The 18296-nt window shown below is 46.1% G+C and overlaps 1 protein-coding gene across 1 annotated transcript; it reads left to right on the top strand.

The window, feature by feature from the left end:
• Nucleotides 1-853: 853 nt before the first annotated feature.
• Nucleotides 854-13233, top strand: LOC149842912 (ankyrin). The gene is made up of 4 exons (XM_090000764.1): nucleotides 854-1177; nucleotides 6290-6565; nucleotides 8798-8935; nucleotides 11439-13233. The coding sequence occupies exons 1-4, from the start codon at nucleotides 854-856 to the stop codon at nucleotides 13005-13007; spliced, it is 2307 nt and encodes a 768-aa protein (XP_089856890.1). The 3' UTR covers nucleotides 13008-13233.
• Nucleotides 13234-18296: the final 5063 nt, after the last annotated feature.

Raw genomic sequence — 18296 nt, 5'->3', positions numbered from 1 at the left:
GATATGGTTTTGATTTTTTGCTATTGAATTTTCACCATCCGAATTTGAATCCGTTTAGCAAACATCTGATTAATTGGATATAGTATTGGATGCATCTGATTCAAATCCGAACCAGTTCCATCCTTGGTGGCAAAGGGTGGAAGCACCACTACCATAGGGGTGCCAATAGGTCGGGATGACAAGATATGAAAAAAACCAAAGTTACATGTATAAGAGATAAAAAACAAAAAAGAGATTGGATCGATGTTTGGTTCCAAAAACATCAAGGCCCGAATTCTATCTGAAAACATATCGGGTTCCTTCGTAAGTCCATATCTAGAACGTTGCATTCTTGCTCCAGTAGACGACTGAAGTCAAACGCCCAAATCGTCCCGTTCTAGGGCGTTAAATAGGGTTTCCCGGGTAAAAGAAACCCTGTAGAAAGCCACGTTAGCTGGGCTCGGTTACCGAGTGACGCGTCGTACTCCTTAAGTGGAAGTCAGACAGAGCCGATCCCAGACGAAGCTTAGCCGAGCCGAGATGCTTCTAGCGGTGGCTAGTAATCAAAACGGCGAAAAGAATAAAGGAAAAATAAGGAAGGCGCAAAAAGAAAAAAAAAAAAGAAGGCAAGAAGAAGCCGTACAGGAGCGGGACCCACAGTTACACCCCGAAAAAGAGTTCACCTCCGGTCAATTCTAACCGCGGTTAATCCTCGCTTATAAATCGTAGTCTTTTGACTCCCACTCTGTCTGGCGCTCACCCGTTTCAAAGTCTCTCTCTCTCTCTCTCTCTCTCTCTGAGAAGCCACAAGAGCTATTTTCCGGTGGCAATGAGGGCCTGAGGAGCCTAACTATCCGACCAAGAAGAGTTGGAGATGACGGTATTCGCGCACTCCTCCGTCGGGTTCCTCGCCGGAAAGCAGGTGTTTCCGGTCGATTACGAGGCGGAGGTGTCTCAGAGGCTGGTGGACGCCTGCCTTTCCGGGGATGTCAAGGGCGCTCTCGAGTGCGTCGCCAACCCCTTCGTCGACGTCAACTTTGTGGGGGCGGTCTGCCTGAGCGCTCGCCGGGCGGAGGTCGTGCTCCGGGAAGAGGCGCCCGACGAGGTGGTAGCGGAGAACGAGGAGTTGAAGACGGACGCCACGCCGCTCTTCCTCGCCGCCCACGCCGGCAACCTGACGCTCGTCCGGAAGCTCCTGGTGAGGGCCTCTCTCTCTCTCTCTCTCTGAGCGATCGGACGTGCAGACGATTCTTCCCCTTCTTCTCGTCGTTATTTGCTCTGTTGATTTTTCTTCTTTTTCTTCTCATCGGTACTTGATTTGTTGCTTTTGCATCATCATCATCATTGTCGTCACCGTGGCCGTCGTAGTCGTCATCATCATCTCCTTCTTCTTAGCATTAGCTTTGCTTGATTCTTTGATGTTGCTGTGGTTCGAGCGTTGTAAATTTATTCAGTAGCGATGGAAGTCTTAATTTTCGGAAGAACGGGTTTTCTCTTCCTATTTCCTGCTGGATCAGATGGGCGTTATAGATCTTTGGGATAGTTTTAATGGTTTGGCCTAACTTCTGGAACTGTGGCCTTCTGATTTTCCTATTTCCTTTCGGAGGAGATTCTCTGCGATCTTCTCGTTCGTCTTCTTGTTGTTTTCAGTATTGCATGGTGTCTATTCCAGACTTTTGGCTAAGATCAAGTGTATTCCAGACTTGAGCCCTGACCTTTTTCTTCCTTAGACCTTCTTATTGGGATCATAGCAAGAAAGATGAAAATAGCGTTCGATCTTTTTTGTTTTTTCTTAATAAGCATTTGTTTCTATAGCGTTTTATTTTGGAAAGTAACGTGAAAAATAGGAAGTGGCAAACGACGGCTCTCAGTGAAATCTGCAGTATTTTCACCGTGCTTTGATTATCGTGCTTTTTTTAGGATTTTCTTTAGAAACTCACAATTTTATCGTGAGTTGGCTACAACTGTCGCGACCTGTTCAAAACATTGCGGTTTTCCTTAGGAAGTCAGTAAAATTTGTAAATGCGGTCTATATTTCGGAAATTGTAGTCGATTCCCTTCTTCCTCTTTCGAAAAGTGGATTTGCCATTTTTCCTTTTGCCTCTTCTTTTCAGTAGAATTTGCAAATTTCGTCTGGTTTAATGAAAGACTTTGAGCTTGCCGCCGTTCTTTTGACGCTTTTCCTATCATATTCATCACCATCTTCTTCTTTCTTTCACTTGGACTCTGCAGAGTCTGCCAATGTACAGTGTGGAAAAACACGGGTTCCGGAATTTCCGATTTCTCTAAGGATACTTTCGTCATTTAGAAGAGTCGTACTCCCGTACAAGACGTAGGGAAAATAATAATATCAGACGTTTCATATTGTGATTTCACCGATTTGGGTAGTTCGTTCGCTTTATGATTTTTGAAAATGCCCAGTGTATCTCAGGACGACTTGTGAATTATCGCATATTTTGATCCGTCATTGTTGGGGGAGTGATAGGACAGAGGTCGTATAGGAAACTGGCAGGGATGCATTCAAATTGTTTCAGTGAAAAGTATGATCAATATTTCTTCTTCTACGGGTACCGTCCGTGCGATTTAGAAATTTGAACGGTTTGATTTTTCTCTGTTCGTTGTTTATGTTTCTGCCATGATCCGCACGAACGTAGACACAATAAATAGAACACGGGGCTCATGAGAGCATTACTCTTCCCGCTATTGACCATATGGGCAAAATATAGGTCTGATCCGGATGCAAGAAAGATCGGCGGAAATACTCGTGGAGCGCTCTCTCAGGTCAATTACGTCATTATCTTATTTGGTGGTGCGTAGGGAACGTAGGGTATCTCATCTTGGTCAAAAGTAGGGAGGTCCGCCGATTACCGGCCATCCCTGTACGTGTCATACGAAAATAGAACACCTAGATTACCCCCTATCAGATGCTAAAGGGTATGTTGGGGATTAAAAATTACTGGTCGTCTTGTGGAAGCAGAACGGCTCCATCCACCGTGGTGATTTTTTGAGGTCATTTTACAGTGCGCCAGGGTGGCCTCGGGAATTTGCCGGCTTTGTCATTTCCTCCACCGTGGCTTGCCCACTGCAGGAGCACGTGAAACAAAATTCCTTTTTTTTATATATATATTTTATGTTCTTTTTGTAAAGTATTTCGCGTCTGCGAGGATGGTCAAGATTCGTATTGGTTTTTTGCTATTTTATTATTTGCCTACCTTTCTTTTCTAGTTTGGAGATAAAGGGTGTAGACGAACCACCGAAACAGTAACTGCGTTAGCACGCGGTTTTCGAAAGCTGGCTTGACTCACAGTGTTTCCGAAGGAAAGATGGCGATGGTTGCCTACCTGTCTTGCCCTTTTTCGATAGCTGCACTGCTGCAGCCATTCGTAATTTACTTAGCGTAGCGTCACAAGGTCTTGGCAATGGGATGTTTTTTCCAAGCAATATTACTTGCCATTTCCATCGAATTAGGTGTTTGGGAAAGAGACATGATCCCAGTTTGTGGATGTCGGCGTGATCAGATTGCTGAATAGCCGTTTGAACGATTTGATGGTTGCTATGACCAAGACAAAAAAAGTCACACAGGTAAACATCAATAGAGCTATTTGCTTAGAACTTGCTGAGATGGGGTACACCAAATATGGGACTGCTGGGTGTGGGCTTTGTTGCACGACTGGTTTTGCTGTTGGCCCACCAGGGTCACATTGAGCTGTTGGACTTCGGATGGTATGTAGTATGTACCTTCCACCCAAAATCAGTGCCCCAGGTGTCATTTTTCGCTCGTCGTCTTCTTTTTCTTCCCTTTACATTGATGTGTCCTTGTCTACTATTTCAATTCTATTGATTTGCAGTGTTACAGCTTGATAAAAGGAAGTTGAGAGCTGCTTCTGTTGCTGGACATGTTTTTCTTCCGTCAAACATTAATGTGTCCCTTTCAACTATTTCAATTTATTCATTTGCACTGTCACCCCTGGTGAATAAGACCTGCTGCTATTGCATGCTGGACATGTTGCATCCTCGCTACACCCGCGATTCCTTTTTTTGGGGGGGGGGGTATTTTTAATCTTTGGTTTGTATAAATGCGTGCCACAGACATCCTCTTGGGATGTATCCATTTTGTAAAACTTACGGCTAAAGTACATACTAGCATCAGGCATTCTCTTTCATCTGCCTCTCTCCTGTTTGGTTGGGGAGTAGCACTCTGTTTTCTTGTGATACTTCACTCTGCATCTAGTTCGTGACCTCATGTGACACTTTCAGTACTTCTAGTTTTAATTTTTAATTATGGCACTGCTCCTTGACATCGTGTCGTACAGATATACGTGTACGGTGGTTAAGGAGCCATCTACCCTGTTTTTTTGTTTTTAGGAAAGTGTTTATCCGTACATCCTGAATTTTACCATACGTGAGAAATATTTACGTAGTTTTTTTTACCATACTTTTCTTAACCTTTAATTTATGGATTTGTTTTTTTGTTGGTGAACCACGTGGTTGAAGCAGTCTGTTCAAGGAAAGTTAATGTGCACCTTTTCTTATTACCATTGTGAAATCCATTCGAAAACTATGCCTTTTCTGCGATTAGTTCTTCATGAATTTTGAGAGGTGCCTGGTGGTAGAAAAGATGTCATACATACCCGCCAGGATATTACATGGGAGAAATATTCTGTTTCGAATTCACTGTTGGTTTGTTTTTTCATTAAGACGTATTTTTCAAACCTGAGGCATTGTTTTGGGAGGATATTACCTGGGCATTTGCAGTAAACCTATATTTCTGTGAAAAGATTGAACCCCATCTTCATCAAGTAGTACTTCTTTCTGATACATGCAAATATTAGTCTTTTCCTCCTTTCTATTCTTTTAGGGGTATAGTAACTGTAATAATATGAATGTGAAGGTCGGTTGACTGCTCTAACCATGCTGGAATATTTTTGTGATGTTAATGAACAAGATGTACTTTTATTTAATGACAATATCTATCAGTACATGTACATCATGTAGCTTCCCCTTGTTTGTGTGACAATTTATTTGATCAAGTGTATTATCTTGGAAAAATTGATTTGGTAGAACTGTAGGATTGATGCACTAATGCAGTAGAAACTGCAAAGATTTGTTGAATCTGAAAGGCACCATTCTAATAATTAAAAGTCAATGCAGTATATGTAACAAGCTGATCTTTCTGATCTCTCCAAGAAGCAAAAGCTTGCAATTTACCCAAATAACGTGATAATGTTAAGAGGCCATTTTTTTATGCAGCGGCGCTGCATGCTTAGCATGCACCTCCACTACTGCTGACCATCCATCTCAACATTTCTCGAGATGGATGATGCACCCATCTCAAGGAATGCCAAGATGGATGGTTGTCAGGCAGGTCGCTGCATGCCTACCATGCAGTGATGCAACATATAATGTGAAGTCTAATGTTAAATAGAGATCAATAAAAAAACATCCTGTAAAGAGAATTGGAGGTCACCCTGTTTGTGGACATGATATTTTGCGATTTTCAAAAAATACTCTATTATTTATCTCTTTATCTTTTCAGAATTATTTGCTGCTCTGGTGGGGCATAGTTCAATTATCTATCATCAGAGCAGCTTTTGTTTGAAGGTGGGGGAATGAAAGGTGGGGGGATCCACCTGGACTGTGGGTCAGTTGGTCCGTATAGTTGACGGGCTGGAATGCTTGTTGTTAGCTCCACTTCATCGCCCCCCCCCCCCCCCCCCTTCCTATGGTTGAGATCTAGAGTAAAACACGAGAATGTCTGCTGGTATTTCAGATTTTGTTTCATTTAAAGATGAAGGGTACTGGTGGAGCCACTATACTGTGCTTTCTCCGTCTGGAATCACGGTTCCATTACTCTCCCACGTGCACACAAACATTACTTAACACCAAATTTTTTATCTTTGCACATTGGATATCATTTATCCAACCAAAAGAACTAGATCAGATTATGTAGATTTTAATGTTGACCTAGTTTATTTCATTTTGGAAATTCATGATTTGGATTTTTTTATAGGCAACACATGATTTGGATGTTAATATCTACTGTAGGGGTGAATTAAGTTGTAATTTGGACTGCTGCCTTGTTATTTTCTGAAGCTATCTTAATTTGGATGATGACATTAATGGGTACTAAATGGGCTCTATGAAAATCTGTATTAGTAATGTTTGCCTTTACTCTCTCTCTCTCTCTCTATATATATATATATATATATATATATGTGTGTGTGTGTGTGTGTGTGATAATTTTATCCACATGTAGCTTGGTTATATTTTCTTATGCATATATGTATTTGCAATTGTGCACATACGACAGAGTGTCGGTGCTGATGTGAATCAGAAGGTGTTCAGAGGGTTTGCGTCAACAGCTGCTGTTAGGGAGGGCCACACGGAGATATTGGAGATATTGTTGAAGACGGGTGCTTCCCAGCCAGCCTGTGAAGAGGCCCTGTTGGAGGCCTGTAGCCATGGCCGTGCAAAGCTTGCTGAGCTGTTGATGGCATCTGATATGATCAGGCCTAATGTTGCAGTTCATTCATTAGTTACTGCCAGCTGCAGAGGGTTCACCGACGTCGTTGCCACTCTCATCAAGGTAAAACATATGTTAGAAATTCACTGCCCGGTGTTAAAAATGAGTAGGTGAGGCCGCCAAAGAGATTGATCACATGCAATGTTGTGTGGTCAGATCTATACCTTGATCTGGGTCAGGCTGGTTTTGTGAAACCAGATCTAGGCTTGATCCAGGTGGGAAATTTCTGATCTAGACCTATCTGGTTTTTGTTAGTTGCAATTTTTGACCTTTTCCAGGGTATGCCTAGTTCCTACACTGAACTTAAAGTTTTTTTTTATGAGGGCTCATTTCTCTGTTTAATGCATTTTGCAAGTCCTTTCTGTAAACTCTGTCTCAACTCCCTGAGTCTTTGTTGATGTTTTCTTCCCAAATAGTAATGATCTGATGGTAGCTCTTCGGTCATATAAACTGATCATGATTACTTTGTTACTAAACTTCAAAGTGCTTCGCATATGTCTAGAATTTTCTTTACCTGCTTGGACATTCTCGGAATTCAATTTTTGCCTGGTTAAGATGCAGCTAATTTGGTGTTTTGATAGGGAGTTTCTTGATAATACACATACAAGAATGTGCAGAGGCTCGAGCTTCTTTCCCAATGTTTATTTGAATACACACACAAATGGACACTTGTATTTCTTTTACGGTGCTTATTTAATGTCTCAGAGGCAATGTACATCAACACTTTCTTTTCTTTTTTTCTTTTTCTGCGACACCACTGTGTTCCTGTACAATCCATATGTTTTGTCAATATCCACCCAGAAAGTTAGGCAACCGACTAAGCATGTCTGCTAGACTGTCACATAGACATGGCTAAATGGCCCACGTACAGGCCCGACACGGGACGGTAACCTGAACCCAACTCTAAGCCCAAAAATTGTTTCCTTTTTTTTTAATTGTTTCCCCAAATCCTCAAACCAAAAAAAAGTGGAGGAAAAAGAGGATGAATAAGAGGATAAGAGAAAGAAGGAAAAGAGAGAGAGAGGCAGCATACCTTCTACCCTTCTTCTTTCTCTGCTCCTCTACCTTTTTCATCCAATCAAGAGAAAGAAAACCCCTCCACTTTCCTTTTTATCGTACCCTCAGAAGAAAAAATAGTGGAGGAGAAAGAGGAAGAAGAAGAGAAGAGGAAGAAAGAAAAGAGAGAAGGGCCACCATACCTTCTACCCTCCTTTCTCTGATATTCCGTCTTTTTCATCCAATCAACACAGAGAGAGAGAGAGAGGCAGTGAGTACGGGGTTCTCCTCCTCGTTCTACTTCATTGCATCGAGAGAGAGCAGCAGCAACAGCATCATCTTCTCATTCTTCTTCACATGAGAGAGGGCAGCGGCTCCTCCTCCTCGTTCTTCTTCTACACATCGAGATAGAGAGAGGGGCAGTGGGAAGAGATGGAGTCTGAGAGCAGCAGAAAGAGAGAGAGGCGGTGGGAAAGAGAACGGGACCCTTCCTCTAAAAATAAAAAACAAATTTCAATAATCCCCTCCCTTTAAAAAAAAATTCATTTTACCCCCTTATAAAAAAATCACAAACATCCCTTTAAAACATTTTAAAATGTTTTAAATAATATATATAGCCGTGTTCCACCCACATTTTCCAATTTACCGTGTCGTACCCTTGGTATCCGTACCCGTACCCAAACCCAGACCCAGACCCATGTGACATAGCTGCTGGGTCAGAATTGCCTGTGCTTTTATTGGATGATGCGAGACCACCACCTACGGGGGTCATTTGGTTTGGCATTCAGAACATACATAGGCTACATAGCTTAGTGTGTATCACGGCTGGCTTTTCGTGTTTGCATGCTTGACATGTGTTTTATGCTTTCTTTCCTGTTTGTGTATGTTAATCTGTTTGTAAAATGTATGGTGTGTGTGTGTTCCAACTTCCAAATGGGTGGCAGGGCCCCTCCGCTGTGCCAATCATCCATCCATTAATCTGATCGACGTGTTTGTTAGGAGACAGCCACTGGATCATTTCCCAATTTTATTTGCTTGAGATAATGCCAAATTTGGCAAGAAAATGGATGGCAGAGTTTATCTCAGCTGATCTACTAGAGCTGGATCAGTGTGAGCAGAGTTCAAGGATACTAAGCTGGCTCGAGCTTTGGATATGACTGAGTTCGTTTGGATTAATTAGAAACCGATCCGGTTTGTGTTTCATGATTTATGCATGGGTAGGATTAACATTATTAACACTACTCGAATGATGTACCCAGAGGGTTTATCTAAAAACCAGCTGTTTGATTCTTGTTGCAGTGTGGGGTGGATGCCAACGCGGTGGACAGAGTACTCCTTCGTTCATCCAAGCCTGCTTTGCACACCAACGTTGATTGTACAGCCCTTGTTGCAGCTATCGTGAGTAAGCAGGTTGCTGTAGTGAGGCGGTTGTTGCAGGTATTTAAGGACCAAAACCCACTCCTCCGTCCTTTTCTCGTGATTCATTTTCTAATTTTGCCTCCCAGTCAGAGTCAGGATCACCTTAATGTGCCAATGCTTGTTCATGATGTGTTGTAGTCTTTTATTTTCCATCATCGTTTTCAGCTGGTTTTGAATTTTGAATAGCGCACAGTAAATTCATGTATACTTGTGTTTTTACCAACATACCCTCTATTCATCTTAGTGGTTAAGGAGGGAGCGGTCCATACATCTCATGTATGGTCCCATCTAGGGGTGGCAATCGGGTCGGGTTGGCGGGTCGACACGATGGGTTGGCGGGTCAGCATACCTCAACACGAACCCGACCCATTTATTAAACGGGTAACCCGACACGACACGGTTAAGTCGTTTAATAAACGGGTCACGTCGGGTAAACGGGTTGGCGGGTTGTCGGCTCGATTTCGGGTAAGCGGGTAAACTGGTTGGCGGGCAGGTTGGCGGGTGGGTCAGGGTTGGGTAAACGGGTTGGCAGGCCGGTTGGCGGGTCGGGTTCGGGTAAACAGGTCAACGAGCCACTACCGGGCAATGCTCCAGTCCTTGCCGTCCATCTTCGTCGGGAAAGCCGACCGGCTCCACCATCGTCTCCGAGGCCGCGAAGCAGTCACTGAAGAGGAAGGGGCTCCACTTCCCACCCTGGCGGAAGCCCAAGTACATGCGTGCCAAATGGCTCTCCCCCTACGAGCGGACGAAGCCGAGCCAAGGCGAAGAGGAGAAGAAGGCCGCCACCACCATCACTATGAAACCCTTCGGCCTCTCTACCACTAGATTTTTTGACGAGTTCGAGTTGCGCTTTAGCGACAATCTCGGCCAGGGAAGGAACGCCACCGGTGGTGGTGGTGACAGAGTGGATGCCGCCGGCGATCAAGCCGAAGAGTGCCCACAAGGAAGGCAAGATCGTCGCCGGATTAGCCTCTGTTCTTCGAGAGAAACCCTAAATCCCTAATCAAGTATTCAAAAGAAAAAAGGACCCAAAGGTAAATGGGTAAAGGGGTTGGCGGGTGGGTTGGTGGGTCGGGTAGACGGGTTGACCCGCCCGCCTAACCCGTTTATTAAACGGGTTGGCGGGTTGGCATACCCCTAACACGAACCCGACCCGTTTAATAAATGGGCTAGGCGGGTCGACCCGTTTACGACACGAACCCGTTTAAGCCGAACCCGAACCTGCCTAAGAAGCGGGTTGGCGGGTCATGTCAGAAATTGCCACCGGTTCGGACTGCATGGGTCTTATCTGTTGCATTTATTCACAATTTTGCTCAGGTCCATCCATTGGCATCTCTGCTTTGTTTAAAAGCCTATTGGGATTGGGCTTGTGCCCAAATTGACAAAAAGATGACGGGTCTGTGCCCTTGCTCAAGCATGAAAACATGGGGGTTGGGTCAAGCAAGCACCTTATCCTCTTTCCTGAAAGAGTGTTTTGAGCGTGCTTCATTGGGACATGGACTAGTCATGCAAATCTCAGCTTGTTTACTTGGTCAGACCTGTAGTTTTAGTTGATCTGACATGGATCTGAGATCAATCTATTCAAATGGTTAATGCTGTTCAGTGGACCAAGTCTATTCAAATCTGCTAACTTCCAGAATGAGTCATGTGACTCCTAGGGGTGGGCAACCGGCCCTGCCCTCCATGGGCCATGATTTCAGGCCCGGGCCGAAACTCAGCCCGTTATATACCTGGGCCGGGCTGATGGGCCTGAGTTATTTATTAATTTTTTAATAATATAAAATTTTTAAAAATTAGCTATTACATTGTAACTTGGATAACTGTTATTATTTACCTAATTAATTGCATGGGAACTTGCTATTTGTTAATTATTACTATTTACCCGTTAACCCATAAATTCAGTCAAGCATTTTAAGATTGGGCGAAGCCGGGCCGCCCTGCCAACGGGCCAATGAGCCATGCCAGGGGCTTCTCTTCAAACCCGAGCCAATTAAGAACCGGGTCAAAGCCGGCCCGGCCCGATGTCCACCCCCAAGTGACTCCTGTATTCAGATCGAAATTAATCTGAACCTAACCTTGTCCCCATCCACAACTTTCCTGAAAATGTTAGTTTAGTGGGCCTATCTGGTGCAAACCTAACCTGCCTGCCAAGCGACTAAAGCCAGCCTGGGCAACATCTGCAGGTCTTGGCACGAATTTTCTTTTCCTTTTTGTTGAATAAAGTCGTCATTTTTTTAACCCATTGCCCTGAATTTGTTCCTCTTCTTTCGAAAGGGCAAAAGAGTTGGGGTTGTGTTACCAACAGTTTCTTCAGAAACTTTTACAGTTTTACATCTTAGGAGCATGATGCATTTATTTTCCACCTTTAGCGGGTGTCATGGATTCTCTACCGTATTTAGCACACTCTTTTTGTCAGAGTAAAGTTGAAGATAATGGATATTACATGCTGTAAATGATCAGTTTTCACTTAGGCCTGCAGCTGCATTTGTAGTGATTTGGTTTAATTTACTTTGCTCCTCAGGCTGGAGTTAGAACCGACTGCAAGGTCAGGCTTGGAGCATGGTCGTGGGACTCGGTTACAGGTGAAGAATTCCGAGTCGGTGCAGGCTTGGCAGAAGCATACGGCCCGGCCTGGTGTGCAGTCGAGTACTTAGAATCCACTGGCACCATCCTACAATTGCTTCTGCAACACCACCTGCCAACCATCAGCAGCTTGTACCAGGGGAGAACCCTGCTTTTCCATGCCATCCTTTGTTCCAACCTACGTGCTGTCGATGTGCTTCTAGCCTTGGGTGCAGACCTTGAGTTTGTAGCAAGGTTAAAGTCAGGCCATGAATTTAGGCCTATTCACTTGGCAGCTAGGCTAGGGCGCACTGTAATCCTCAAGTGCCTTATAATGTCAAAGTGTGACTTGAATTCCTGTACAGACTCTGGTGAGACACCACTCATGGTTTGTGCCCGAGCCAAGCAGGAGGAGTGTTTGCAGGTTCTCATCTCATCTGGTGCTGATTTAGCACTTGTGAATGCAGCTGGGCAATCTGCTGCTGCCATTGCAGAGTTGAATAACTGGACCTCATGTTTCAACAGAGTGCTGCTTGACATGATCCGTTCCGGGAAGATCACATCAAGCAATACCTCTGTCTTTTCACCACTACTTCTTGTAGCTCGCTGTGGGGATGTTGATGCACTGAAAATACTGATAAAGCAGCCTGAGACTAATCTAAATGAACAGAACAAGGATGGGTTCTCCGCTGTCATGCTTGCAGCTGTTGAAGGCCACGTTGATGCCTTCCGCATGCTTGTGTTTGCTGGTGCTGATGTGAAGCTCCGGAACAATGCCCGAGAGTCTGCAATGTCTTTGGCAGAGTTGCATAAGAATAGGGACATGTTTGAGAAGGTGATGCTTGAGTATGCACTAGAGAGAGGCACCCGGACTGGAGGATTCCATGCACTTCATTGTGCAGTGAGGCGTGGGGACTATGATGCTGCATTGCAGCTTCTGATGGTACGCGGCAGTGATGATGTGAACATGCTTGATCCTGAGGGGTACACCCCGCTCATGCTGGCAGCTCGTGAGCAACATTTGCGCCTCTGTGAGTTGCTGATAACTCATGGTGCAGACTGCAAGGTTGTAAATGAAAGAGGGGAGTCTCCATTAATTCTTGCTAGGAGGAATGCTACTAGCAGTAGGGATGTAGAGGACGTGATACTGGATGAACTTGCACGCAAGCTTGTTCTTAGGGGCGAGAGAGTAAAGAAGCACATTAGGAAAGGGCGGGGAAAGCCGCACACCAAGGAGCTGCAGATGATGGCAGTTGAAGGGGTGTTGAGATGGGGGAGGTCGGAGAGAAGGAATGTAGTCTGTAGGGAGGCTCTAGCAGGTCCAAGTGACACCTTCAGAAAGAACCGGCGAAGAAGAGGGGATGCAGATGACCATGGGGTGTTCCGAGTCTTGACCACCAAGAATAGAGAGGTGCATTTCGTGTGCGCAGATGGTGAGAGTGCAGAGCTATGGGTCCGTGGGATCAAACTCATCACACAGGAAGCATCTGGAACTGCAAATGGTGGTCATTCAAAACTCATAAAATGAGGGTGTTGGTGCTGCAATGCTCTCTCTCTCTCTCTCTCTCTCTCTCTCTCTCTCTCTCTCTTGTACAGGAGGGTGTATTTGGGTTGTACTTCATCTCGAAGTGTTTTTCTGCGTTTTTTCTCTTTTGATGTAAAATTTTGAATGAAGAGGGGTCGATATAGCAAGTGGTGGTTAGTTTGGAATGTGTATTGCTGTAGAATTTGTGAAAAAAGCACCTTTTGATTTTCTCGTCTTCATAGCCTCCAACACCTCGTCAGTTTCAGTTGAACTTGATCTCAAAGTGGTTTTTCCTCAAAAAAAAAACAAAAAAGAACTTCATTGTGGCCTGAATCTGGAACCCAAATTCAGGTTGGATTCAGAGGAGTGCCTGGGATACAGATAGGAGAAAACATATATACCCATTATTGAGTGCAAGTTAGTCTTGTAACAATGGTCCATAGAAACCAAGGGGGGCTCCGCTTGTCTGGTAGGAGCAGCTAGTGTACGTCACCTTGTGTTGGGACATTGCAGGTTCGAAACCCAAAGGTATAGTCGTATAACTGGTAGGGGTCTGCCTAATCCCAGCTTGCCTTTAAAAAAAAAAGGTTTATAGAAGCGACCTCTGCCTTCTAGGATAAATCTTGAACATTCCTTTACAAATAACCTTCTTGGTAACTGTCACGGGCCTATTTCCTTCAATGGGCCAGTGCGGCGTGACGGTCCTTCCTTACCGCCGCAAGCCTACTCGTCAGCTCGCTTGCCGGTCGCGGAAGCTTGTAATCAGAGTGCAAGAGAGAATAGAGGGAGAGAAATTGCAATCACAAGAATCAATCACAACGAGGGTGAACAAAAGAAAGCTCAACGCATTTACTTCATTCACAATTTTGCCCGCAGGCCATTACAGTTCAAGTATACGGGCTGCCCCTTCGGGGTATTGATTCACCTGAACCGGGCAGCTTACATCAGACTCAACAAAAGTAAAACAGACTCTAAGCGCAACTATACACTGTAAGTCGCAAGGGAACATGCTCCCCCCTTCAAATCATGTGTCGTCCTCGACGCCATCTGTTTCGTGGTAAGCCCTGACTTCAGCCGGGTAGCGGCTGTTCATTCGAAATGCAGGCACCCGCGTTGGTTCCGCTGTTTCCTCTCACTGCACCAAGTATTTCTTCGCTTGCCCCAAGTAGTTGACCTTATGGCGAAGGATCTGACTGAGGTGCTTCTCGGCCCGTTGTGCTGCCGGGGCCCTCTGCATGATGGGAGCGCGTTGCGGCACATTGCGTTCCGGGTCTCCATCATCTGGATGGAACTGCTTGAGGTTGCACACGTGGAACACCGGGTGCACCTTGAAGTCTGGGGGCAACTACAGCTTGTATGCCAGCTTGCCCACCTTCTTTGTGATGGTGAAGGGTCCCTCATACTTTCTGAGTAGTCTGTGGTGCCGCCCGCGGAAGATGCCTGTGCGACCAGGATATAACTTCACCAACACTTGGTCCCCAACTTGGAACCCTGCGGGCCGACGGTGCTTGTCCGCCCACTTCTTCATTCTCTTTGCCGCTTTGTGTAAGAATGACTTCGCCAACTCATTTTACTCGTGCCAGTCGCGAACAAACTGATAGGCGAATGATGGCCTTCCCTTTTCTTGTGTGGCAAGAGTGTGCGGGGTCAGTGGCTGCTGCCCTGTGGCTATCTCGAACGGACTGTGGCCTGAAGACTCGCTCTTCTGCAGATTATAACAAAACTGTGCCACATCAAGGAGCTTCACCCAATTTTTCTGATTGGCACTAACAAAATGCCTCAGGTACTGCTCCAGTATCCCGTTGATACGCTCTGTCTGCCATCTGTCTGCGGATGGAAGCTAGTTGAAAACAGCAACTCAGAGCCAAGTAGCCGAAATACTTCACGCCAGAACTTGCCCGTGAAGCGAGCATCGCGATCACTCACAATGCTCTTTGGTATGCCCCAGTGCTTCACCACATGCTTTACGAACAACTCTGCAGTCTTCTCTGCAGGGAACTCCTTGGAAGCTGGGATGAAGGTGGCATACTTTGAGAAACGATCCACCACAACCAAAATAGAACTGAGGCCCTCTACCTTCAGCAGACTAACAATAAAATCCATGGAGATGCTATCCCAAGGACGTTCTGGAATTGGTAGAGGCTCAAGGAGACCGGCAGCCTTCTGGTTTGTCCCCTTATCTTGCTGGCAGATGAGGCATGTCCGCACATACCCCTCAACGTCGTCTCTCATTTGCGGCCAATAGTAGCCGCGCTCAAGGAGTGCTAAGGTCCGCTCCTGACCAAGATGGCCGGCCCATAGTGTGTCATGGCACTCCTTGAGTAGCTCTCGGCGAAGACTTCCCCACCGTGGTACAAAGATGCGTCCCCCTTTTGTTACGAGGAGGCCATCCTATAGCCAAAATCGCCGAGTCTTCCCTGCCTGCGCCAGAGAAACAAGGTGTTGTACGGTCGGATCCTGTTGCGTGCCCTCGCGGATGCGGCTCAGCAATGCGCCCTCCAAATGCACTTCAGAAGGCTCTGCGCGCGCAGCAGCTAATTCAGCCCTACGGCTCAGGGCATCCGCCACAACATTGGTTTTTCCAACCTTGTACTCTAAGGCAAAGTCGAACTCAGCCAAAAACATCTGCCATCGAGCTTGCTTGGGCGTTAACTTTTTTTGCGTCTGAAAATAGCTCGTGGCCACATTGTCTATCTTGACGACGAACTTGGCACCCAAAAGGTAGTGCCGCCAGGTCCTGAGGCAATACACAATGGCGGCCATCTCACGTTCGTGCACTGTGTAACTCCTCTCTGCATCCTTCAGCTTGCGACTCTCATATGTGATCGGATGACCATCTTGCATAATAACTCCGCCAATGGCAAAGTCTGAGGCATCAGTGTGGACTTCGAAGGGTCTCGAATGATCAGGTTGTCGCAGCACTGGCTCCCTCACTAAGGCTTTCTTCAAGCCATTGAAGGCATCTTGGCACGCTCCTGTCCAGAGCCATACCCGATTCTTCTTTAACAAATCTGTGAGGGGCGCAGCAATGAGGGAATAACCTTCGATGAAACGCCGATAATAGTTTGCCAAACCAAGGAATGACCGCAATTCTGGCACTTTGCTTGGCGGAACCCATTCCTGGATGGCCCTTATCTTCTGCCCATCCATACGCAGCACACCACGCCCCACAACGTGGCCAAGGAAGTTGATCTCCTCCTGCCCGAAGAGACACTTCTCTCGTTTGACACAGAGGTCATTATCCTTCAGCACCTGAAACACTGTTCGCAGGTGCCCGACATGTTCCTCCATGTTGTTGTTGTAGATCACAATATCATCCAGGTAGACTACCACAAACTTGTCTAAGTAGGGGTAGAAGATCTGGTTCATTAAAGTCGTGAAAGTGGCTGAAGCATTTGTCAACCCGAATGACATTACTAGAAATTCGTAAGCACCATAGCGGGTGACGCAAGTTGTTTTCGGCTCATCACCTTCGGCAATCCTCACCTGCCAGTAACCCGATCGCAGATCTAGCTTAGAAAAGATACGGGCACTGCCTAGCTGATCGAACAAGTCTGCTATCAATGGCAATGGGTACTTGTTCTTCACCGTGACCTTGTTCAAGGCACGGTAATCCACACATAACCGTTTAGAGCCATCATGTTTCATCTGGAAAAGGACTGGGGCACCAAATGGGTCTTTTGATGGACGAACAATGCCTGCGTCCAACATCTCGTCTAACTGCCTGCGCAGTTCCTTCAGCTCAGCTGGCTCCATGCGGTATGGAACCATTGCAGGAGGCTTCGCTCCCGGGGTCAACTCAATCTTGTGGTCGACCTCGCGTCTTGGCGGAAGACGCTTTGGCAATTCCGGGGGCATCACCCCTCGAAACTCCTCCAATAGTGGGGCTAGGGTCGGTGGCACTGCTGCTTCCACCTTCCCTTCCTCTGCGCGCACTGCCACTAAGAATGTCTGCTCCCCATGCTTGACACCCTTTTTTAGTTGCATTGCAGACAACACTGAAGACTTGCCTTTCTGCATAAGGCACTGCACTGTGTGGGACAGGTCTGACTCCATGATCGTCAGCGTGTTGAATTTTGGCAACATCATAACATTCTGGCTTCGCAGAAACTCCATACCCAAAATCATCTTGAAATCGTCTAGGGGCACCACAGAGAAGTTGGCTTTACCGACCCAACTTCCCACTTGAATAGCCACATCCCTTGCTTCACCAAGGATGGGCTTGGCCTCAGAGTTTACCGTTTTAATGGTCCTCTGCTTTGGCCCATGCTTCAAGCCCAACCGCTCTGCCTCTTCCCGCGAGACAAAGTTGTGTGTGACCCCGGAGTCTATCATTGCTGAAATAGACTTTCCATTCATAATAACTTCAGCGTATATGAGTTCTTTACTGACCTGCATGTTTTTAGCTGCACAACTTCTGGCTGCGTTGATCGATCGCATGGCGCCCATCCTCGGTTGCATGGTCTCAGTGTCGCTGCATTCAGTGTCGCTGCATTCAGTATCGCTGCATTCTTCCTGTGCAGCATTGGCTTGCCCGTCGTCCTTTACAAGGCGCTTTGGGCATTGCTGGGCGATATGTCTATCACCACAGAACCAACATGTCACAACCGCACCCTTGTTGCTGTTGTTATGCTTTGTGTAGTTCTGTTTCTTTTCGGATTGATGGCGTGTCGACGCCTCACCTTTATCGTTGCGCTGCTCATCCTTCTTGCCTCCGTGGTCAGGCTTCTTCCCAACTTTGGTTGATGGGGTGAAAGGCTTGCGCTGAGTGTCAACTAAGCGCTCAGCCGCCACATATGCATCTTCCAAAATACGAGGGTTGCTCCTTTCCACTTCAGACTGTGCCCATGGTTGAAGTCCCACAATGAACCAGTTGAGCATGTCGTCTTCTGGCATGTTAGGTATCTCCAGCATAAGCTTCTGGAACGTTCTGACATAGTCTTGCAACGAACCAGTATGTTTGAGCTCACGAACCATCCGGTAAGCCTGTCTCTGCGCATTTCTTGACATGAAGTAGTTGAGCAACTCTACTTTGAAGTCGTCAAAGGTGTCTATCACACATTGACCCCTCTCCATGTCATTGCGCTTCCACCTCCACCAAGCGATAGCATCACCATCAAGTAAGGCCGTTGCAGCCTTGATCCTCATATCTTCGAGGGTCACATTCTGGATATTCAAGTAGTCTTCTACTTGGAACAAGAAGTTCTCAATGGCCTTGCTGTCGCGAGAACCATTGAATTTTTCGGGTCTAGGTACATCAATCCTTGATGGTCTCTCACCATTTCCGCCATT

This window comes from Nuphar pumila, chromosome 3 (genome assembly GCF_984573655.1).
Source record: "Nuphar pumila chromosome 3, dmNupPumi1.hap1.1, whole genome shotgun sequence".
Classification (NCBI taxonomy): Eukaryota; Viridiplantae; Streptophyta; class Magnoliopsida; order Nymphaeales; family Nymphaeaceae; genus Nuphar; species Nuphar pumila.
This window is presented reverse-complemented; position numbering and strand designations above follow the sequence as displayed.

What these genes read in the sequence shown, in the direction of transcription:
- LOC149842912 (XM_090000764.1), top strand. Translation starts at nt 854, where the DNA reads ATGACGGTATTCGCGCACTCCTCCGTCGGGTTCCTCGCCGGAAAGCAG. An exon ending in TCGTTGCCACTCTCATCAAG is followed by an intron (nt 6,566 to 8,797) that starts GTAAAACATATG and finishes TTCTTGTTGCAG; the next exon opens with TGTGGGGTGGATGCCAACGC. An exon ending in TAGTGAGGCGGTTGTTGCAG is followed by an intron (nt 8,936 to 11,438) that starts GTATTTAAGGAC and finishes TTTGCTCCTCAG; the next exon opens with GCTGGAGTTAGAACCGACTG.